The 24715-nt window shown below is 42.4% G+C and overlaps 1 protein-coding gene across 2 annotated transcripts in view; it reads right to left on the bottom strand.

Annotated features, from left to right (window-relative positions):
• LOC149458284 (uncharacterized) overlaps positions 1-24715 on the bottom strand; it is an 80325-nt gene that overhangs the window by 23231 nt on the left and 32379 nt on the right. For both annotated transcript variants that reach the window (XR_016313476.1, XM_089682418.1), the window contains exons 2-7: positions 18354-22154; positions 11505-11596; positions 11358-11416; positions 5993-6159; positions 4103-4262; positions 2229-2420 (exon numbers count right to left, since the gene is read on the bottom strand). Coding sequence is in view for 1 of the 2 variants with exons in the window: in XM_089682418.1 (XP_089538544.1) it covers positions 2229-2420; positions 4103-4262; positions 5993-6159; positions 11358-11416; positions 11505-11596; positions 18354-22154 (4471 nt within the window). In the remaining variant the exon portion in view is untranslated. The remainder of the gene's footprint in view (positions 1-2228; positions 2421-4102; positions 4263-5992; positions 6160-11357; positions 11417-11504; positions 11597-18353; positions 22155-24715) is intronic.

Here is a 24715-nt window from a genome sequence, read left to right as displayed (position 1 = left end):
AAGCTTTAAACTACTCCCAGAATCGCCTCTCCTCAGCGGTTGCCATGGCAACAGATAGCCTAGCCAGACCCTGCCGCTGTCTTCGCCCGCGCATCCTGAGAATCCATGCTCACCAGCAGGGGGCGATCGGGGCACGCAAGGTTTTCTGGAGCGTACAATGCAGGTGATTAGAATACAAAATGCAGCCAGGCTGAGCAGGGGAAGCATTTCATTACAGTGCCAAGGCTGACGGGTGGAAGAACCCTGCCCAGAGAACCCACGCTTCACTTCTCTACTGTAAAAGAGGAAACAGCAAATACTACGAGAAGGACAACCCAATGTTCTATAACTTAATAAACCTTTTATAGCCGACCCAAGACACAACCAATAAAGCCAATCTCAGGTTGTCATGGCAACAAGTCCATTTAAAGTACAAAGTCATTTTCATTAGTGTTTTTAAAGAGAACCTGTCACGAGTGGGTCTATACAACTCTGCAGCATATATGGAAAATGTATGTATTGCCATTCACAAGTCTGCACCGAGCTACATCACCAAATTTGTCTCCTAATATCACCCAAACCATCCTCTCCGCCCCTCCCAAGACCTCCTGCTCTGTAGCTTCCTTGTCTCCTCCTCCCGTGCTCGTCTTCAAGGCTTCTCCAGAGCCTCTCCCATCCTCTGGAACTCCCTATCCCAATCTGTCCAGCTGTTTCCTACACTTTTCACTTTTATGGTGATCCCCCACAGTTCTTACCTTTTGTACCACTTGCCCCATCCTATTAGATTGTATGCTTTTGAACCTTTTGTATTTAATCATATTGCAACTCTACTGTCTCCCTTTAGATTGTAAATCACTGTGTAAACTGTTGGCGCTATTTAAATCCTGTATTATAATGATAATAATAATGATGTATACTGTATATATATATACTCCATCAGTATATTGGTCTCTCATTGTGATAAAGGCACTTGATTCCTTAGTATGTACCAACAGTGACATGATTTTTTCCTTTTCTGATGACCATTGAGTAGTCGGTAGGAATCAGCCATTGGAGCACATTGATACTTGGAATTGATTTACCCCAGAGACTTTGTACACTTTGTATTTGAACTCTCTTCTGCATGGCTGTGGGTGAACGCAGCGTGGTGCCATGGCAGTAAACACATATAGTTCAATTGTAAATGACAGAACCTGTATTGAAGTCACAGCCCAAAGATACAAACAGCTTGACAGGAGGGCACTCAGCTGGGAACACTCACAGTTCTGAACAGTAGTGCAGAGCGGAGTAGGTCCTGAGTGCCGACAGCATCTGTTTCATAGGGTGCGATGCAGCCTGGCTGGTCTGTGCCCAATTGAGAGGATTTCTGGAAAGGATAGCATGTCCCTATCCTGTCCCTACTTGTCTGGAACCTTTCCCTACCGCTATTCACTTTCCCTGACAGCTGGATAACCTTTCCCTGCACTGTCCACTCGCAAAATGCATACCAAACCTGGGAGCCAGGGTCTTAAACAGAATCTGCCTGACCCAAGATGGCCACCAGAGTCACATGGGGCAACAGCATCCAACTAGATCACTTCCCCAGTGACCCAGGAAACCATAGAGAAACAGGTTCCTCCTGGCGTCCTCTCCTCTTTCAATGCTGCTTCAGCTGAGCGCCACCTGCCGTGGATAAAGAACACTGCACCTGCCTACATGGCCCTGGACCTGACAGCTAACTACATGCACTCAGCGCCAAGGTACGATACAGTGCCTGAAGCAACATTACAGGTCATTCCCATGGTGTGGGGTCCAGGTACGGCTTCCAAGATTGCACCAATTAGGATACACTACTTCTATTGTTGTTAGAATACAGTGCAGAGTTAATTACGAGAAGTAGAGGTCCATCACCCTAGGACTCTAGCGAAAAACTGAGGTCTCATGGAGCAGGGTACGGTTATAGGGGTATGCCCAGGGGTTTCCAGTGTCCAATTACCTGATGGTACCTGCCTATAACCCAGGATTTTTGACTACTCAGCCTATGTCCTGTACTGTACAATTAGGATAACGGAATCTGCCATTGCTGGAGGCGAAGGCTCTGGGGCTGTCATCCTTTATGTCAATAATTAGTGAGTTACCTGGACGTGGAAGTAGCTGGTGTATATCATGCACATTCCATCTCTAAGATAAAAGGAGTTTATAAATTTATAAAAGGAGTTGCTACAAATGCTCCATTTCTTTTAGATGCCACCTATTTGTATTCAAATTACCTGCTCTGCGTCTGAGCCACTTTCTGCTGAAGGATCTGTGTCTGGAACCTGCGGACCAGGATAAAAACAGCTGCCGCAGCGCAAATTATGATGCAGAACACAACGGCACAGGCAATGGCGGCAAGGCGGTGATGGGTCATTCGGTAATCGCAAGCAGGTCCCATGTACCAAAAGTCTCTGCCAACAGGGCACCTAAGAGGAAAAGAATGGGCTAAATCAGAGCAATATGCACATGACCGACAGTGGAAAAGGAGCTAATAAAATGATGATACATCTACAAGTTTAAAGTCCACCCAAAACTGAAATCTTATGTATAGGCAGATGCTGCTTGGCAGAAGAATGACAACTTAGCTGTCTCATGGACTCCAGTGCTGGGATCTACCCACTGGAGTAACCAGCATATATCATTCACTTTATTACAGTGTCAAAGTGAGAGGCGGTGGGAGTGGGGGACTTACTGAGCCTCAAAGATACAAAAAAAAAACTGGGGGGAACAATTAGCCAACAATGAAGTATTAATGTAACCTGTTAAAATGGAAGGTGAAATCCCAAGCTAGCAGGGCATTATGGAAGGTGTGTTGCTGCTATAAGTTCCAATATACAAAAATAGCATTATTGCAATTTATTTTATTAAAACAGTTTAGTGATGTATCCAGAATATAGGTATTTCAGACAATGGAACAGGCACTCTGGTGCAATTAAATTTCCGTTTTTTTTGTTGTGCTCCTTACAATCAACCACTAGTTTGCTGCTGCTGGAAGACATGCAGATGAAATAAAGCTGGTTGCACAGTTCAGGTGTTCTCATGTGAATTGCCACAGATGGGGGGTCCAGCAGGGGCAGAACTGGGTAGGGCTGATGACACTACTTAGGATTTTAATGCAACAAAGGGACTGTATTGTCTGTTAACTACAAAACAGTTGACGATAAACCTGTTGGTAAACGTTGGACCCAAAAGTTGGAAGGATACGGCTTTAAATCCAAATTTTTAGAAGCAGCTTTCTTTAGGGTCATTGGGATCCCTGGAGTAGTCTTTAAGACACTTGGAAAGGGAGGAGAGTGCCACAGATCTAATGTGAGGCTATTAAAGGGGGCTTTATGTAATAATATCTTATTGGATTAAAATGACCGATGATTTCTAGTTATATGTAGCACCAATCAGAAACACAAGAAAGGATTAAAGAGGAACCATGATTGAAACAAAACGTGTTCATGCTGATAATGGCAGAGCTGTTCAGATCTATAGCTATAACATGGTAACAGTTCTGTGGGCCCATAAGCGGTGTGTTTTACAGTTGTACCTCGTTATGGTATGTGGTCAGTATAGATGTAAACAGCAGAGTGGTCCAGCTTCCCCCATTTGTGATGGTAGTGGCGATGGCAACAGTAGATCTAACCCCTGCATGTTAGAGGGTTCCCAATAGAGAACCTAAATCTCAACTTCGGCCCAAACATTGATTTTTGTATAGTACACAGTGGGGTTAGAACCCCTGTCAGTTTTTTTTATTACTGTATGTGTCCCTATTGTGTAGATTATCCCTCACTTCATGTTGGAACAGGTAGTGATGACAAACCTCTTCATGGGGAACCTTGGCAAACATGAAATCACACAGTAGGGTGAAGAGGCTTAGAACTACTGAAATGTTTATATTGCTCCCCGTGCCTTGGTGGCGATTCTACTTTCCATTCCTTGTATGGGAATTACAAGGAACGGAAGGGAGAGAAGATCTCCCCAATGGGGACACAAAAATAAAAACAAAACAAAAATTGTAAGGGTGATTCTTGATCTGGAGATGAACAAATTTTGATATCCATCAATGGATATGACATATGAAAATAAAAGCTAAACAAATCCTGGTGACTATCCTACTCACTGACACGCAGGATCCTGGCCTTTGCGATGTATACAGATGCCGTCATTTTGACAGAAAGTGCTGTGACAAGGTGACAGACAGAAGGCGCTAAGCTTGCGCTGAGGCACACAGCGGAATCCCCGAGGGCACGTGAACCAATCTGTACAGGGCTCAACCATATCTGTGGAAAAGAGAAAGGTCGGTAGGTAAACAGGCGAGAGTGTGACTTCAGAAGACCATGACCGCACTGTCCTTCAAAGGGATTGCTCAACAGAGAATCTGCCATGTGTTGCATAATATGGCCCTGACCCCATCCCCTTTATCAGTGTGAATGAGGGAAGAATTAAAGTGTATCTCTGGACAAAATAAAATAATATATGTAGTACCTCTCCGGAATGCATATACGTTCCCCTACGTTTTATATCTGTATAGGCCCTGCAAGTACAGAACAAAAATACCTGAAACCCAGCAAGAGCCCAACGTCCTGTAGTAAATTGACAATGCTGCCTCTGAAAACCCAAGCAGTGTTATTAGTACTGCCAAATTCCCCCTTGCAGGACTACAATGCCTCTTTCCCCCCTTATGTTATGGAGATGGGGGGTCCAGCAGGGGCAAAACTGGGTAGGGCTGATGACACTACTTAGGATTTTAATGCAGCAAAGGGACTGTGTTGTCTGTTAACTACAAAACAGTTGACAATAAACCTGTTGGTAAACATTGGACCCAAAAGTTGGAAGGATACGGCTTTAAATCCAAATTTTTAGAAGCAGCTTTCTTTAGGGTCATTGGAGTAGTCTTTAAGACACTTGGAAAGGGAGGAAAGTGCCACAGATCTAATGTAAAGGCTATTAAATCCTATTCCACATGACAAGAGGTCAGAAGGGAAAGCCAATGTGTTTTGGAGTTCAATTCTCCCTAAATATTTCTCAGCCCTGATAAAGGGAGGCATTGAGCCCCGAAACTTGCTTCTTCTTCTGACTTCTTGTCATGCGCAATAAGGTTTACTGCACACATATTATATCAGGGTTTCTCAACCAGGGTTCCATAGAACCCTACGGTTCCTCCAGAGATTGCTAATTCCTTGAGCAATGAGCAATTTCTTCCTCTGAAATAAGTTCCCCCTGACACCATTGATTTTTTTAGTTATTAAGGGAAATTATTATTCCCAAGGACCACAAGTGTAAGGGGCATTCTTCTCAATGACCGTCACACTAATGCATCAGGAGTTGTAGATATAGTAATTTTTATTAGGGGTTCCCTGACACCGGAAAATTATTTCAAGGGTTCCTATGTGTTGAAAAGGTTGAAAAAGGCTGCATTAGATCTACTAAAGTACCAGCTTATTCCTGCCAGCTGCTAGCTCTAATGGGTAAATATTAATATATTTATAGCTTGGAAAATATTTAAAAAATGTTAGAATATGTCATATTTTTAGTCTTGAATACAATAAATACAATATTGGTGAGGCATGGTGGGGTGGGGGCTTTATGTTGACAATGGGTCCACCAAAATAGGGAACAAAAGGGAAAAAAAAATGAATGACTTAAGACACAAAAGAATGTCTTGCTGGTTGTTTTGGCAAGAGAACACACTCCGACTTGAGATGGTTATTTAATGACATGAAACTGTTGCTGAACATTTACTTAAGGGTTGTAAAATGTGACTGATCTGAAATGGATTTCATTTAGTGAAATGCGGCAGAGAAGATTTTATAGAGGAAGAAAAGTGCTATTACTGAGAGAAGGACAGGTCAACGGGGTGAGTTCTCTGCAGAGGAATATCTATGGATTATAGGAGGAGAACGTGTTCTTGGTCAGCTGGCCCTTGTGTCATAACAGGTCAATCCATCAATAATGGCAGCAAGGAACCGTCAACTGTACACGACCTCGACAGGTCTCTTCTCTGTCTTACCTTCCATGGAAGTATTGCGGATTGTGGAGAGGAGGGTGTACTCAGAGGGAGCCAAGGCCTCAAACACTGACGTTGGGTTAGCAAGTACCGATTCCTGTTCTACGGACATCGGGCTCCCTACTTGCACGCTGTACTGCACTTTGTATTCCAGGGCAGTGCCAGACAGCCTAAAACAACAAATAAACAAGCTACTGCCGGTGCGGGATAAAAGGCAAATTTAAATAGCAACCCCAGGCAACAGGTTAACTAAATCAGGCAACTTGGTACTATTTAGGAAACATTTTACTTGTTCTTATATAAGCAAATCCATTCAACTTGCCTTTCATCTGAGTTTTATATCATTGCAAAAACAAAAGCAATTTTACAGCAAATATGAGCAGAATGACGTCAGTCACCGCTGTGCATCCTTCCTTTCTGAGGATTACAGAAGGGCGGAGCTGAAAAGCAGGGAACTCACAGGTCTGTATTTTCACAAGCTCAGATTCAAGGCTATTCAGGAAATAGGGACACCAACAACCACAACATATACGAGGGGGTCATTGCTGACCTCTTTCTGGTTGCCTCTGGCTTTAATTGCTTCACACTCACAATTTCAAAACAAATATGCAGATTTGAAAGTTGGAGTCAAGTCAGAATTTCTGATTTGCAGAGCTGGTCCAGCTTGGCGTCTCAGAGTACTGAAGCCTTGGAGAAGCCTAATAACCAGGCAACTAGCATTTTTAGAAGAAGGTCAGTAATATCACCCTCCATATTTTGTCACCAAGGGTGATGTTGTAACAGAATATGCTGTTTTTGACTATTGCAATCTGTCAACTAGAAACTTACTTTTCTGGTAAGTAAAAAATAAAAGTACCTATATTGTGCTCCAGCTAGGTAAAATAACCAACCTGCCGCACAAACATCATGGTGGCCTGCACTTGCATTACCTGCACTTGCCTCTTACTCTCCCTTGATGTCCTGATTTGCTGGTTGGACAGGGGCAAAATTCTTATGCAGGTATCAACTTCCTAAAAATCAAATGCTGCTGCATTGTGGGAGGCATTTCCAGAGAGCTCAATACGCAAAGTGCAAGGTGATTCCCAAGTCTCCAGTGGCAAATCAGGGTAGTTGGGGACTCCAGGAATGGAAATATTCTGCTCACTCTCTATTACTCTGTTTACTATTGATTAAAAATAACTTTTCCTAAAAATGCTTTTAATCTATATGGCCAGCCCACAAGAGCAGTTCACAGACAACATCATAGACTGTAGACCAACCTTCTCAACCAGGGTTCCTTCAAAAGGTTGCTAGGGGTTCCTTAACCAATGAGCAATTTCTGTCTCTCGGATATGTAACCCCGGACACCAATCATCTTTTTTATTTATCTGTAAGGAAGCATTCTTCCCACTGGCCAGCAATGTAAGAGGCATTCCTCCCACTTACCATCAATGTAAAGAGCATTTTTCCCAATGACCATCAATGTAAGGCGCCTTCTTCTTACTGATCACCAATGTAATAAGCCTTTTTCCCAATGACCACCAATATAAGAAGTCTTCTTCTCACTGACCATCAATGTAAGAAGCATTCTTCTCACTTACCACAAATGTAAGACTTATTCTCACTGACCACCAATGTAAGAAAGCTTCTTCCCACTAACCATCAATAGAAGAAGCATTCTTCTCACTGACCGCCCATAGAAGAAGCCTTCTTACCACTGACCACCAATGTAAGAAGCATTCTTCTCACTTACCACAAATGTAAGAAGACTTATTCTCACTGACCACCAATGTAAGGAAGCTTCTTCCCACTAACCATCAATAGAAGAAGCATTCTTCTCACTGACCGCCCATAGCAGAAGCCATCTTACCACTGACCACAAATGTGGGAAACCTTCTTCTCACTGATCACCAATGTAAGAAGCATTCTTCCCACTGACCAATGATGCAAAAATCATTCTTCTCACTGACCACCAATGTAAGAAACATTCTTCCCACTGACCACCAATGTAAGAAGCATTCTTCCCACTCACCACCAATGTAAGAAGCATACTTCCCACTCACCACCAGTGTAAGAAGTCTTCTTCCCACTCACCACCAGTGTAAGAAGTCTTCTTCCCACTGACCAACAATGTAAGAAGCATTTTTTTTCCAGAAAATAGGTGCAGAAACTCAACCACTACCCCCCAAAACCCCCTTCCCCCCACACACACAACCTCCAAACTAAATCAAATAGTGGGTGTGGTCAAATGTCACAGTTGAACAGTCTTAAAGAGGCATTAAATACCAGGAGTTTCACACAGAGTGCAGAATTCAGGGGTGTGCTATGTGCAGAGTTTGGGGGTACACTACACACAGAGCTCAGCCTTCTTCAAGAGCTGCTTACCTCTGCATCCCCCATCCACATCTCGCTTTCATCCCTCATCAGCTCTGACCTCTGCTTGCAACCCTCTCTCCACTGCCCCCATCTCTCCCCCCACCCCTTAAAAGCTCCACCACCTTCCACATGTCTTACTTTTATTGCTGCATTAAGCTGAAGCACCCAGCCAGCTCTAGTGCCTCCCAGCACACTGTAGGTGGTTCTGCCTCTCTCAATTGCAGGGAGATCATCCAGTGAGGGCATCTGCATCTTCCTTGTCCCCATCCTTCACCCAGTGGGAGCTGCTCAGGACAGAAGCTGGACTTCTGTGTTTTCAAGTAACAGTGGTGAGCAAGGAGCAGAGGGCCTGAGCCAGAGGTACTGAACTTGAGTTCCACCAAGTTCCAGCTGAAAAAACTCCCTGGTAAGAAGCCTTCTTCTCACTGACCACCAATGTAAGAAGCCTTCTTCTCACTGACCACCAATGTAAGAAGCCTTCTTCTCGCTGACCACCAATTTAAGAAGCATTCTTCTCACTGACCACCAATCTAAGAAGCATTCTTCTTACTGACCATCAATCTAAGAAGCATGCTTTTCACTGACTACCAATCTAAGAAGCATTCTTCTCACTGACCACCAATCTAAGAAGCCTTCTTCTCACTGACTACCAATCTAAGAAGCATTCTTCTCACTGACCACCAATCTAAGAAGCATTCTTTTCACTGACCACCAATCTAAGAAGCATTCTTCTCACTGACCACCAATCTAAGAAGCCTTCTTCTCACTGACCACCAATGTAAGAAGCCTTCTTCTCGCTGACCACCAATTTAAGAAGCATTCTTCTCACTGACCACCAATGTAAGAAGAATTCTTCTCACTGACCATCAATCTAAGAAGCATTCTTTTCACTGACCACCAATCTAAGAAGCATTCTTCTCACTGACCACCAATCTAAGAAGCATTCTTCTTACTGACCATCAATCTAAGAAGCATGCTTTTCACTGACCACCAATCTAAGAAGCCTTCTTCTCACTGACTACCAATCTAAGAAGCATTCTTCTCACTGACCACCAATCTAAGAAGCATTCTTCTCAATGACCACCAATCTAAGAAGCATTCTTCTCACTGACCATCAATCTAAGAAGCATTCTTTTCACTGACTACCAATCTAAGAAGCATTCTTCTCACTGACCACCAATCTAAGAAGCATTCTTCTCACTGACCACCAATCTAAGAAGCCTTCTTCTCACTGACCACCAATGTAAGAAGCATTCTTCTCACTGAAACTACACTAATGTACCAAGAGCTGTAGCTATAGCAATTATTGGCAGGGGTTCACTGAGACCTGAAAGTTATTTTAATGGTTCGTCCATGTTGAAAAGGTTAAGAAAGGCTGTTTTAGACAGTCAACAAGCGGTATTTTACTGTTTGAACAGATACTGTATACAGTTTGCAAAATTTATCATTTTATAGAAAATTACACTTTAACAATAATCTAAACTCAAGAACAAAAATCCTACCTGCTTACTTGTACCTACAGCTAAGCCTAAAATAAGACTTACCTGTAGGTACAGTAAATATCTCCTAAACACGCACCATTTAGCAGATATTTACTATAGTAGCAGCCGGTGACATCACTGCGCTCTCAATGGACGGTGTGCCATCCACTGAGAGAGCCGTGCTGTGGCTCCTGCGCACAGGCACAGGAGCGACGTCATTGCGGCTTGGCAAGTCAAACCGCTGAAGCCCGTGAACCCGGAAGGAAGACGGGTGAAGATGGAGGCACCTACAGCGGTGACAGCATGCCGCTGGAGGGCTTTGTTCTAAGGTAACTCTGTACATACTAGCGCATTATGCTATTATTTTGCAGTTTTTTTATGGTTTACTACTACTTTAAATATAATTGCAGTCCTTAGATTTGTCAACTGCATTCGTTTTATTTTTTCAGGATAAAAACATTTTCAGCAAATACAAAAAACACATGTTGATCTTGCTTGAAATGTAGTGTCCTTGCCATTACCTGTGAGCTGACCTGAAAGCACAAACAACCCTTTCTTCCTTCTAAGCCAGTGGTTCTCAACCTTCCTAATGCCGCGACCCTTTAATACAGTTCCTCATGTTGTGGTGACCCCCAACCATAAAATTATTTACCCAGTAATTATAATTCATGAAGTGTCGTTTTACCTCCAATACTGCTGCTTTCAACACAGTAGCTGCTTTCAACACAGTAGCTGATTTCAACACAGTAGCTGCTTTCTACACAGTAGCTGCTCTTTACACATTGGAAATATGTGTTTTCCGATGGTCTTAGGTGACCCCTGTGAAAGAGTCGTTCGACCCCCAAAGGGGTCGCGACCCACAGGTTGAGAACCACTGTTCTAAGCTATCTTCCTTAACCTACAAATCCCCCATGTAATGTAAACGAAGAGAGAAAGCCATATTTATAGTTCAAATCAGGAAAGCAGCCTCGGGTGACAACCATTGCCCCCTCCAGAGATGCAGAGTTAGTGTAGCCACCCAGGGAAAAGAAGTGTGTTACAGACAAGATCACTAGGTGGAAAAAAAGGAAAGAGAAGCCCGAAAAGAAAGTCAAAGCAGTCACCACATCGAAGGATTGGTAAATTGCAACATATTACAATGTTGTTTTTGAATTAAGATATACTTTTCTTACTGTATAACATATAAATTAGGAATTGTCTCAGCATTGTCATTTTTCTGCACGTTAGAAGCAATGCTGCTTTACAATATGACCACCCTCTTTCCTTCATACAACCAAGCTGTGCGTCGGATTTTCTCCAGTAATCAGCCAGTGCCCTCAGGTACCATACAATATGGAGTCCTATCCATGCAGTGATATCATATGTTTAACCATCTGTTGCTCACATATGTTATAGGATGCCCAGCTTACATAAGCCAAGGGCAAAGTCCTAAACATTTGACGTAATCTCGTTACAACGTGCTCTTCAAGTCTTTATTATCCACATCCACTTCATAACCAGGGCAGTGACACAGCTGTGGCTATAGCACTTACGTCACATTGATCACGTCCGCCTTGTCGAATCCAGCAGTATACTTGTATGCAGAAGTCACCTGTAGGAAGACATAAACCTGATTAGCTGTTTCATAATTGGCTGGCTGAACGACACGGCCAATTTGAAGCCCCTCGATTGTCACTGACCTCTTTGCTGAAATCTTTTTTGCATGGTTCAAGATCACTGCACATTGCAGATTGTTGCACATTCACTCTGTAAGTCATGCTGATGGTTGGCACTGAAGGAGGAGAACATAGGGACAGCATGTTACAGGTAATATACTGTAATATACAGGCAAGGTTCTGCTAAATACTGTACGAGCTGAACTATGTGCACACAGCTAAATTTGCAGATTATATATATATATATATATATATATATATGGAACATTTGTTATCTGGATTTGCATTGCTGTCCATCCAGATCCAGATCTGACATTTACCAACCACAAAGCCCAATGTATTGCCCTTCTAGGTAGGTGCTAGGTTAGGTAAATCTAGTTATTTAGCTCTCCTGTAATCAGTGGAGCTGTTAGTAATTGCTCTGCTCACAAGCTCTGGGTTTGACTGCTTTCCCTCTGCCTTCTGGATGGTTCAGTAAAATAGTAGTCTGGGAGAGTCAAATCTCCAGTCTGAATATTTCTGTGGTCCCAGCCAGTCCCTGGGGGAAGATGCCCAGTAGGTGGCTGGGAGGGAACATAAATAGGTTTAGGCTTGAAGCAGAGGGATTCATGTCCAGGAGGAGGAGAAGATCTCAGCCTGAAGGGCTCCTGCTCTTCTGGGCAGTCCAGCTGTTTTTTTTTTTTCATTCGCTCATTGAGGTCCCAGCTGTGCTAGCTTAGGGGTTTATTGTACTGAACTTGTACTGAACTTTGCTGGAGCTGATTGGGGATTTCCTTCCGGAATCTGGTCTGAAGTGTTCACGGGAGAAATGTTTGGCTGACTTGGTATCCAGCTATCCAAGGACATTACTAAGTACAGACCAGTGTGTGAGATCCCAGTGACTGTGTTCTGAGTCAGCTTGTATATCAAAGTAGACATTACTTGTGGTGTCCCTCTGTAGCTCAGTACGGTCTATAGGGATTCTAATTGGTCAGCACCATCACATGGATGGATTTAACCCGTACTGTCAGCACTGCAAGGAGAGGAGAGAAGGCCATGGGGGTTTCAAATCCCTGGACTGGTAATGCAGCATTTCCTTGTCTGAGAGTAGAGGATCGGCAATCTGGTACAGCGCGACCAGGGGGGAATGGGGAGGGGTCCAGTGGATGGCTGGAACCACTGGAGAGAGACATGGGAGAGGCAAGAAGAGCCCACGTCCACAGTGTGATTGGGAGCCGGAGCTGGTGGAACCCTTCATGCAGGGAGGTTTCCTGCACCACTCCTGTGTGAACTCAGGCTCAAAGTTACTATGACAAGACTGGATTCACACAGGAGCTGTGCGAGAAACTGCATGTGATTCAACCAGGAATTGCACCGCAATTCCTGTTCAAACCACATGCAATTTTTTTTTAGGAAATACAAAGATGCACTATATCTGCTTAAAGTGCAGCTTTAAAGTTCTCATAAAAGTTCCAAATATTATTATTTATTTTGTGAAAAAAATAGAATCTTGTACTGCCACTTCTGACCATGTTCTACGAATGCTAGTTGCCTGGTTGCAATACTTTTTGAGTCACCAGCAGGGAACAAGTCTGAGTAAACATAAAAATTCTGATCAATACCCTTGCTCTGTTAGTTCCCAAAAAGCACTTAAGACAAAAGGATAAGCATGACACCCAAGTAACAAGCAATTTAAAAAAAGAGTTCAGCAATATAGGCCCACCTATTGTGAAGACAGTCCTAGCCCACTGAAGTTTCTACAACACTTCTATGGGAAAATTCTGTGAAGAAGTATGTCTTGCAAGGCACAGAACTATTGGTGTAACTTCCAAACCAATCATGGTGATTTTATAGGGGTCTCCAAACTTTCTTAACAAAGGGCAAGATTGCTGTCCTTCAAATTTTAGAGGGGGCAGAGTGTAGGCAGCAGGAGTTGAAAATGTCCCAGTGTCAGTGGGATCAAACAATGTCTAAGGCTTGGTGGTCAGAGGGAGTAAGAAAATTACATAGAGCCTGTGGTCAGTGAGAGGAGAAATTGTGCCCCATCATTGGTGTCAGTGGGAGGAATAGTGCCCCATGATTGGTAATAGTGGAAGGAACAGTACCCCGTTATTGGTGTCAGTGTAAGGAATAGTGCCCAATCATTGGGGTCAATGGAAGGAATAGTCTTATAATTGATCACAGTGAAAAGAATAGTGTCCCACCATTGCTGTCAGTGGAAGGAATAGTGCTCCACCATTGGTGTCAGTGAAAGGAATAGTGCCCCACCATTGCTGTCAGTGGAAGGAATAGTGCCCCATGATTGCTGTCAGTGGAAGGAATAGTGCTCCACCATTGGTGTCAGTGAAAGGAATAGTGCCCCACCATTGCTGTCAGTGGAAGGAATAGTGCCCCATGATTGCTGTCAGTGGAAGGAATAGTGCTCCACCATTGGTGTCAGTGAAAGGAATAGTGGCCCACCATTGGTGTCAGTGAAAGGAATAGTGTCCTATAATTGGTTACAGTGGAAGGAATAGTACCCCATCATTGCTGTCAGTGGGAGGAATAGTGCCCCATTGTTAGTGTCAGTTGGAGGAATAGTGCCCCATTGTTAGTGTCAGTTGGAGGAATAGTGCCCCATTGTTGGTGTCAGTGGGAGTAATAGTGTCCCATTGTTGGTGTCAGTGGGAGGAATAGTGCCCCATTGTTAGTGTCAGTGGGAGGAATAGTGCCCCATTGTTGGTGTCAGTGGGAGGAATAGTGCCCCATCATTAGTATTAGTGGGAAGAACAGCGCCGCATCATTGGTATCAGTGGGAGGAATAGTGCCCCATCATTGGTGTCAGTGGGAGGAATAGTGCCACATCATTGGTGTCAGTGGGAGGAATAGTGCCACATCATTGGTGTCAGTGGGAGGAATAGTGCCACATTGTTGGTGTCAGTGGGAGGAATATTGCCCCATCATTAGTATTAGTGGGAAGAACAGCGCCCCATCATTGGTATTAGTGGGAGGAATAGTGCCACATCATTGGTGTCAGTGGGAGGAATACAGCCTCATCATTGGTGTCAATGGAATGAATGGTGCCTTGTATCAGTAGAAAGAATAGTGCTCCAAAGGAATAAAGGAAAGCTAAGGGCCGCATCTGGCCACCACTGCTATAGACAATACTTTCACACTACCTTTTATGAAGTGTTATTTACAGAATCCTTCTGAAAGTGCAGGAGACAATCAAGGTGAAATTAAGCTGGCTGTACACGAATAGATTTTCTAACAAAAGTTTGCACAGAAATTCTTAGTATATTCAATGGCTTGACATATGTCATTCAAAAGTACAATGTAGGAACAAATTGACCAAAAAAACCCCACATACATTAACATTTGTTAGTTTCAGAAAAAATTTCCATCCTGCTCCTTCAAACTTTCTCATCACTGAAAATGAAAATCAATTTGGCCCCACTAATAATCAGAAAATCAAACAAATGGGCTTAAAACAAAAATTTCCAATAAAATTCTACTAGTGTATGGCCAGTTTTACAGTAGTGCTTCATGGTGCTATATTTTAGGAACATATTAGAAAACCGTCTTCTCTGAGGAAGGTGTCTGTGGGGTCTTCAGTGGGCAATACACATCACAATCTCAGAAGGATCACAGTAAGGCTGGCCATAGATGGATAGAATTTTGAATGAAAATTCTTAGGAAAAGTCTTAGGAAAATGTGTATGAAAATTCTCAGAATGTTTGTCATTTGAAAGATTTTGTTTTCTTTTAACATTTGATTTTGGAATGAATGGACCGAAATGAAATGAAAACGAAAACCACATACAATGTTAGAAATTTGTTTGAGGAAATCTTCCATCCTGCTCCTTGAAAATGAAAGTCAATTTGATTCATAATGATTCCAAAAATGAGCGAACTTTACCTAAGAATTTCCTTTGAAATCCTACCCACCTATTGGCCAGTTTAAATTAATCAACCCAATGGCTTTTCAAACCTGTATGTAGTGAGATCTCTGAAAGTCAAAAAAGTCTACCTACTTCTCCTACACTCTACTCATTGTAGGTTCAACACAGATAGGTGACACCCTTTTGTAATAGGCAAAGTGGATAGATGGTGTTGAGAACTCAAATGCAAAGATTTCTCCACCAAAACTGAAGGTATGTGCAAAGCAGATGGGTGACTTATTCAGTTGGTAGCTACTTTAACCAGTTCCCCGCCACCCTATAGCAGAACTACTGCTACAGGGCGGCAGGGCTGCCAAAATCAGGTGTATGTATATATATACATGTGTGTGTGTGATTTTGCATTTCCGGGTAGGGGGAGTGCGCGCCGCCCTACCCGCGCCGACATTGGCAGCTACAGCTCTCAATCACCGGGTCCCGGCCGGAGATTCCTCGCCAGCACCCGACAATCACTGAGGAACCATGAAAGAGGAGAGGTCTGTGTGTAAACAAAACAGATCTCTCCCCTGTCAGCACCAACATTCTGCTTTGTATTGCTCTGCATAGCAGAGCAATACAAAGCAGCATGTTTCCCTAGTAAAGCACACAGCACACTTAGTAAAACAGCACACAGCAACCCTTTGATTGCCCCACATGTTAACCCCTTTCTGCCCATTATCATTAGTACAGTGTCAGTGCTTTTTATTAGCATTGATCACTGTATTAGTGTCACTGGGGATGTCAGTGGCAGTTGGTCAGTTCCCCCCCAGTGTCAGAATGCCCGCCGCAGTCCCGCTATAAGTCGCTGATCGCCACCATTACTGGTATAAAAAAAAAAAAAAATTCCAGTATATATACCGCCATTTGTAGACGCTATATCGTTCATGTAAACAAATTAATTTACATGTATTGGTAGTTTTTTTTCAGCAAAGACATGGAGCAGAATACATTTTGGCCTAAATTTATGACGAAATTTGATTTATTTAATTTTTTTACTGGATATGTTTTATTAAATTAAATTGTCGGTCTTTTTTTGTTTATAGCGCAAAAAATAAAAGTCGCAGATGCAATCAAATACCACCAAAAGAAAGATCTATTTGTGGGAAAAAAGTACATAAATTTCATTTGAGTGCAGTGTTGCATGACCGCACAATTGTCAGTTAAAGTAACGCAGCGCCGTATCGCACAAAAATGGCCTGGTCAGGAAGGACTTTGTCACTGGGAAGAAATTTATGGGAGGCATGATGTGAAGGCACCAAGAAGTGTACATGCCTGTATCTCAAACCTTCTTGCCATGGCTAAGTGTCAGTTCTGACAGGTAAGTGTCAAAGCTTGACACTAAACCACGCCCTTCTGCATTTATTTTGTGCCATTATTATTATAGGCAGCCTCATTGGCAAAACAGAAATATGCAGAAGGCAAGAAGTAGACGGAAAACTTCAGCCATTATAATAATAAAAAACCTCAAAAGGATTTGACTGTGTTTCCTTATGTATGCGCTCTCCAAATAAAGTGAAAAAAAATATATATATAACTAAATGTGCAATCCTAAATACATCAATACATTGTCCATAAACACCTTCATAAAGTCCACAATAGAGAGCAGTGCAAATGTATTCACAGTAAAGGTGATTTTTCTGCACCACCATACACTGTACTTCTCTCCACCAACACAGAAACACACCGCACTCACCAGAGGGTGTTGACTTCCTTAAAAAGAAGTCCCCACTCGCTTCCCCAGTATCAACTGGTCATCTCCATCGACTGCTATTTTGCTCAAGTGGACCTCCAATACACTTGTATTACTCATGGATACATGTAAGAATCAGATGATCTAAACAGTGCTCATGCATCTTACAGAGGACTCCGTAATACCCAGCTCATGTCAGGGGAGAGATAAAAGAGTCTCTCATAGTGTAATAATGTCTTTTTAATAAAATGAAATAATTCAAATGCACTTACAAGCAAGTGCAATTACATAGGCATATAAACGTACTCAGGAATGCCGGTTTTCTTTCCACCTGTGTTTCAATAACTGGAAGTGACATAACCCAGAAGTCCCTTCCTACACGTTTCGTCAGCAACGTCTAGCCATCTATGGAGATGACCAGTTGATACTGGGAAAGCAAATGGTGACTTCTGTTTAAGTAAGGAAGTCAACACCCTCTGGCGAGTGCGGTGTGTCTCTGTGTTTGTGGAGAGGAGAAGCACGGTATATGGTGGCACAGAATCATCAGTGTAAATACATTTGCACTGCTCAATATTGAGGTGAGCAGTGTATTTATGGACAATCTATTGATATATTTATGATTGCACATTATATATATATATATATATATATATATATAAAGATGCACAAATAAGAAACATGTCATCATATCCTTTTGAGGCCTTTTCTTATTATTTTGGACTCCTATTTATTTTGATGGGGAGCAGCTTTCAGTTTTTAGTTATTTGATGGAAAAATCACAGTTTTGGATTTATATTTGTATATTTTCATATTTAATTTTGTGTACATTTGCATGAGTTTGGGGTAATTCATTTAAGATTCAGCCATTGCAAGAAGGTTTGGGAGGATGCATGTACTTGACAACTGCAGCAGTTCTTCCCCTACATGAAACAGTCTTTTTGCTGACTTGTCAGTTGTAGATGAACTTATCCTTTTAGTTCAATGTCTAGTACATACTATTTGCATAGAATCAGAAACAAATGACTTCTGCATGATGGAAAATACATTTCTGCTCTTACATCAGTGGCTGATACTGTCTCAGGTCTTTGTTACAAATGCAGTAATTTCTCAAGTTCTTCTATTTGAAAATCTGCCTTGATATCTCTATGAATTATCTTTTTGAAAAGGTCAGAAAACAACGGCAGCTGCTAAACTACTCTTACAAATATCTCTGCCGAGAAATGAAAAGAAAAAGGCCAACAGAAAAAGAAATGGTGCTCGTCAATGTGGAAGAAATTTCATGACTGACCTTTAAAGACCGGTTGCTGTTCATCTACGATGAAGATTCTGTCTCTCCCAGAAGGTGAAGACATCATCTCACTAAGTGTCAGAGGGGTGAAGGTGCTGGATTGTGGTGAAGTCACTGATTTAGTTGAGCTAGGAGACTCCGATCCATCGTTTTTCACTTTAATTGCATGGTCTTGATGGTGCCCCGATGGAAGTCTTGATGTAGGATGATATGCTTCCACATCCCAAACAGGTGTTGTTTTAGAATAGTGCACACCATTCTGAGTGTAGCCATGGTGTCCACCTGTCCTTGCTGGGGCAGGGCCTTCTGTCCTATTCTCGGTTACATTGACATGGTCAGTAAATGATGTCCTCTCTGTTGGTGTGTACTTGTCCACAGCTTGGTCTCCTGGAGTTTGTATGTTAGTTTCATCATTGACATTCATGGTCAACTCTGGTCCAGTCAATGTGATTAACTGATGATATGTAGGTGTTCCAACATGTGACTGTGTAGATTGCATTAGCCCTTTGTGGGATGTAGATACATGAGGATAGGATACAGTTGGCTTAAATGACGTCTTCGGGATCAATTCTGTTTGGTTGATTAGTCCAGTCTCAATCTGAATCGCTGGTTCTTTTTTACCACCACCGTGGATCATGATATTTGTTTGTGTGAATGATTCCATTTTGTTTGCAGTGGTTGGTTCTCTTTTAGTGTCAAGTTCTGCCATATGCTTTGTGATTGGCTCTGTGTCTGTGAAATCTGTTAAATTCTTAGTGGTAGACTGTGTAGTTGATTCTATCTTCCTGTTTGTGATTGGTTCTGTTTCTGCAGCTGATTCTGTATGAGTATTTGTGGTTGATGTGGTGTGTTTCTGGGTATCTATTTCATCTGTGGCCCATTCTGATTTTATGGTGGGATGGGTCTTACTCGCGGTTGTTGGTTTATGTTTTGTAGTAGAATCTCTCCTAGATGCTGGTTCATTTTGTGCAGTGGAATCATTCCTATGCTTTGTGACTGGTTCCACCTGAGAGTCAGTTTTTGTCTCACCCTGTAGAAATGGTTCTGTATTATTAGTTGATTCAGTGGTGACCTTAGTAATTAGCTCTGGTACTGTTGGGAAGACTGCCCCAGTCTTTGTAAATAATTCTCTTTGTGTGGGAGATTTTGTATTTGTGATCGGCTCTGTGTAATTACCAAGTTCCATGGGGCTGTTTTGGATTGATTTTGTTTGAGAAGTAGATTCCAAAGCATTGTTTATGTTTGGCCCTGTATTGGTGGAGAACTCTGTTCTATCATTTCCTTTTGAGTGGGTATTGGTGATTGGCTCTGGTTGAGTTTTATTAACATATGCTAATGTTCTAGAGTTTGACAGATTATTTCTTGTTGGCTCTGGCTGGGACGGTGTAATTAAATAAGGCATTGTTACAGTAGGAGGCATCAGTGGGACTTTTATGGTCAGTTTAGGAGGTTTTTGTGTGGACCTCGTTTGCCAGGCCCTTGTGGAAAAATCGTGCTCTGTAGACAGCTCTGGCTGTGTCTGTGTGATTACCTTAGGCTGAGTTTGGGTGGTTAAACCTACTTCTGATGTGCTTAGTTTTGATGGATCCAAAAAAGTTAGATTTGTCTGGTTCTTTATGGTTTGCTGTTCCTGTGTGGGTGTGGTTAGCTCCTCTTGGGATGGACGATTGCCTGGTTGGTTCTGTATAATGCTCTCAACTAGAGTGGTTGGGATGATATCTAACTGAGGCTGTTTAGTTGCTGCTACGTGAAGGTGTGTGGTTACATTGTATTTTGTTGTTTGTGTCAAGTGGTACTGTGTATGTGATTCTGAAAGTCTGTGTATAAAAGGTTTAGTGTGTAGGCTGGGATATGCTTCCGAATGTCTACCTTGTTCCAAGCTGTTTAGTTTGTGAACTGCAGTTTGACTGTCTGTTACAGAAACTGAGAAATATGTTGTGGGTTCTTGGGACTGTGTTGTCAGTTCAGACTGACTGCCAAAGACATTCTGGGTAGTCAGCCTTGGATGAGCTGTTCCAGATATTCCTGAAAGTCCTGCTGTTACGGACCCTATCTCATTCTCCTGCATACCTCCTATATAGGAGGGATCAGAAAGCCTAGCACTGAAATGTGTATCATTTTGGATGGAAATTTGTCTCTGGGTAGATGTCACCAACTCTTTGTGAAGCTGCTGTGGGTTAGATTGGTTCAGTTGCATCCGAGTGGTTAAATCTGGCTGCTCTTGTGTATTAATGGTTACCAGAGTCTGGGAAACATGATTCCTTTGTAAACGATGGTCTGAGTGGTGTTTATGGTGGCTATGTGAGTGTGGCTGGGTGTGGTTGTGTAGGTGTTTCTGATGATGTCTGTTTGGTTCTGAAGGGGCTGTTCTATCATGAGGTGCGCCTTTATGTTGAGATATGGTGTTGGTTTCATTTTGTCTAAGTGACTCTGGATTTAGGTGTCTGTGTTTATGGGAATGTGTCAGATTGTGGTGAATTTGGTGGCTCTCTGTCATACCTGGCCAAGTCTGGTCTTTTTCTCTTTTGGCTTGTGTGGCTTCCCCTGTCATTAATCGACTATGGACTTCTGTTGTCGTTTCGACGAGTCCTTGAGAACGGACACTTGAATGACTTACATTATCAGAAGTCCTTGCAGTCTGAGTGGCCAATACAACAGTCTGTGTAAGTCCAATGACACTAGTATCTGTGGTTAATACTGGATGGAACTGACCTCTGTCTTCTTGGACAAGTCCAGAAAGTTCTGTTGAGCTTAGGTTTGTATTCATAAATATATTTCTATCTGGTATCTTTACATTTACTTTGGATTTCAACTCTTGCATGACTTTGGAATCATGTACTTCTGGCCAATTTATCTTTCTTAAAAGTCCAGCTCTTGAAACATCATTGTGCCGATCAGCTTGAGGGACAGAAGTCACATTTTCAACATTCAATAGATGGTCCTGGGTGTTGAGAGAATTCAGTTCATACAACACAGCCTCTTTTCCAGTTGTAAATGTGGAATTAGAAGATTGCGCCATATGTTGAAGGCTGTTAGTGAGGAAGCTAGAATTCTGATTTACAAGGGTATTGAGCAGAACTGATGTGTTACTTGATTTTTCCTTCAGCTGCCTACCCATCTGTGTTACTGCCTGTAATGCCACTGGAAATTGTTTAACCCTGTCAGGCGGAAATGGCGTTCCTTTTTGGCCAGATTTAATAGAGTTTTTCAGAGGTATGGTGGCAGTCCGCTGAGGTATGGGGCTGACTGATATCCCTGCTGAGCCAGTGGTAGAATTGGAGTCTCTCAAATGACCTGTTACGGGTTTTGATGTGACATTTTTATGATGTGAATGTGGAAGGCTTTGATATCTTGCAGACGGGTGTTTTAATGTAAATTTTGGAACTGTTTTGGCTTTGCTGGGTACAATTGGCCCTTTTCTAATGACTGGTCGTTTTTGAGGGGATTCACTCAATGAATGGCTCCTGACAGTCAATGGTATCTTGGTAGCATTCAGCTGAGACTCAAAGGGAGCTGAGCTTCTTTGCTGATAACGAGGATGGTTTGTATCACTGATATTTGCACCTCCTTGAAGTGGCTGGACTTTGGCAGGCCTTACAGATAAATCTTTCGGAGAGCTATGTTGTTTTTTGCCATCTTTGGCAGGTGGAGCATGAGGCACAGCTGTCTTGTTTGCTGGTCCGCGGGATGCTGGTAATGGTTTTCGAAGCATGGTCTTGGGGGTGACAGCCATGATGAACTGAGCCCCTAAGGTAGTACTTGCAAAATATTCCACTGCATCGGTGTTATTGGCAACAAGCTCTAAAAGGGGGATTAAAGAAAAAGAAATTGTGCTCATGAGAACGTCAACACAAAACAAGGTTTGTTGTTTCTCATTAATATAGGTCAACATATCTCTAGTAACAATTGTTTTCACTTTAGAATAGTTACTGACTAAGTGGATGTGCTGGCAGTGGGGTTTTATCTGCCTCTAAATACCTATATGTGTATGGACACACAGGTTAACATGAAGGGGTGTTTACAGGCAAAAAAAACCAGACTAAAAGCAGTGATCTTAAAGCTGTGCATGAAGCCTAAGGGTACTGGCTACAGCTGCCTACGTTTTTTTGTTCAATTTTGTTCGATAAACCCTTTTTGGCAGGTGTAGTAGGTCAAGACAATACAGTGGACCTCAAGTGCGGTCTCTAGTTGAACCCATCTCATAGAGTTTGGGATTGTCTTCCGCACAATTAATTGACCAATTCTGGCGGTTGTGACGTGAATTTTAGCAACGGATCCTCTTTAGCATGTAAAGCAGCCATTCTCAACCAGGGTTCTGTGGAACCCTAGGGTTCCTCTAGAGGTTTCTAGGCGTTCCTGAAGCAGTGGATAATGGATCTCCCATCTGATGGTGCGCAGATTGTTCCAATTCTAAGGCCGCCTGGCAGAGCCAATGAGATGCATTAGCAGGGGTTCCCTAAGACCTGAAAATTCATTCAAGGGTTCCTCTAGGGGAAAAAGGTTGAGAAAGGCTGATAGACACTCATGTATTCACAGTATAATCTAAAAATTGCATGTTGTATAATGTTACAGTGCTACTTATATTGTTATTTGCCCAAGGGGAGTTTGTTGCCAGGCTATGGATATTCAAATATTTATACAGTAATACCTCGGTTTAAGAATTTAATTCGTTCTGCAGGACTTTTCTTATAGCAAAAAATTCCTAAACCGAAACGCAGTTTCCCATAAGAATGCATTGATAACCAATTAATCTGTTCCGGAGACAAAGTAAACACTAATAAATACCGCATGAGTTATTTGATCAAGTCATGCAGCATTTTAGTAGTGACAACCATGTGTTAATATTTCAGCTGTCAGCGGGGTTCCCAACTGACAGCTGAATGTAAAAGAATTGCCGGCAATTAAAAAAATAATTTAAAAAACTGCGTGGGGTCCCACTTCCCATCCATACCAAGCCCTTCGTGTCTGGTATGGATTTTTAGGGGAACTCCCACGCAAAAATTTTAAACAAAATGGTGTGGGGGTCCTCCCCAAAATCCATACCAGACCCTTTTCAGAGCATGCAGCCGGGCAGGTCAGGAAAGGGGGGCAAACAATGTTTCTTTTTAGTTTCTTAAAAGAAACAACATTTCCGTTAACTTTGGGGAAAGTGACAGCTAATTCTGTGAGCTATAGTGAAAAAAAAAAAAAGAGCCAGCAATTGCATTTAAAAATCAGCACTGACATACACTTCGTATTGCGAAAAAAATTCATACACAATTTGTAAACCGAGGCATTATTTTCAGTGGATTTTCATTTGTAAACCGAAAATTACTTCAACCGAGGCGTTCTTAAACCGAGGTATTACTGTATATCCCTTAGCAGCTCTGCTCTCCCTTCCAGCAGTGACTTAGCAGCTCAGCTCACCCTGCTTTCCCTTTCCCTGAGCCGTGACTCAGAGAGAAAACTACACACAAAGTTTGGGATGGAGTTAAAGTGGAACAGTAGTTTGCCCAAGTAAGTTTACTTTAAAGCTAAATTCAAGGTATACATGTCTTTGCACACTTACATTGGCCCAGCCTGGACCATTGTAGTATGTATGTGTCATCCCTGTGGAAGCTGGAAACCACTGTAGTAGGCACCACTACTATAGTGATCACCGCTACATTCCGGTCCTGGATCTTCTCAAGGAATGCAAAGCATTCTCCGATTGGATGTGGTGGAGAGGGGGGTTGGTGACATCACAATCTCAAGTTCATCCAATCACAGTATGCTTTGCATTCATTGAGAAAATAGAAAGTGCTCTCTGAGTGGTACCTGTGCTGAGCGAGTGTCTTCCTGTGTTCACTAAGCGTCCTCCAATCTCACATCTATCTGAAATTCACACAAAGGCACACTCTTTTTGAGACCAATCAATCATAGGCTGGGCCCATCCACTGCCCACAGCACATGTCAGGGCACTGACATCATCAGCATCCCACCCCTTTGTTTATGTGTTCTGCAGGATAGTGAATGACCGAGCCGCAGCTGATTAGACTAAAAAAGAACACGACTTTGAAGTCTGAATAGAGGCGAAACTCATCTCTACATATTATAGATGCGTAAATATTTAAATGTCCATAGCCTGGTCATAGTTCTACCAAAACAAGTTAGAGTATTAGGTCATGGAACCCCTATATTGATACAATTTAAAGGAGTTGGGCTGTGCCACGTGAAGTCAGGCGTTGTGCATATGCGCTTTGTTTGTGCGCTGTCGTGCTACACATATAGGACAGCCCATTATTTTCAATGGGCTGCCCTTCGCACGAAAAGCACACAAAAGGTAGCTCAATTACCTTTCTGAGCTTTGCACATTTTTTTTTAAATTGTGCATCTGCTTGGCA

Source organism: Staurois parvus, unplaced genomic scaffold, assembly GCF_062004578.1.
Source record: "Staurois parvus isolate SC_StPar_1 unplaced genomic scaffold, SC_StPar_1.0 ptg000289l, whole genome shotgun sequence".
Taxonomy (NCBI): Eukaryota; Metazoa; Chordata; class Amphibia; order Anura; family Ranidae; genus Staurois; species Staurois parvus.
Note: the sequence above shows the minus strand (reverse complement) of the source record. Positions and strands in the feature narration are given on the sequence as shown.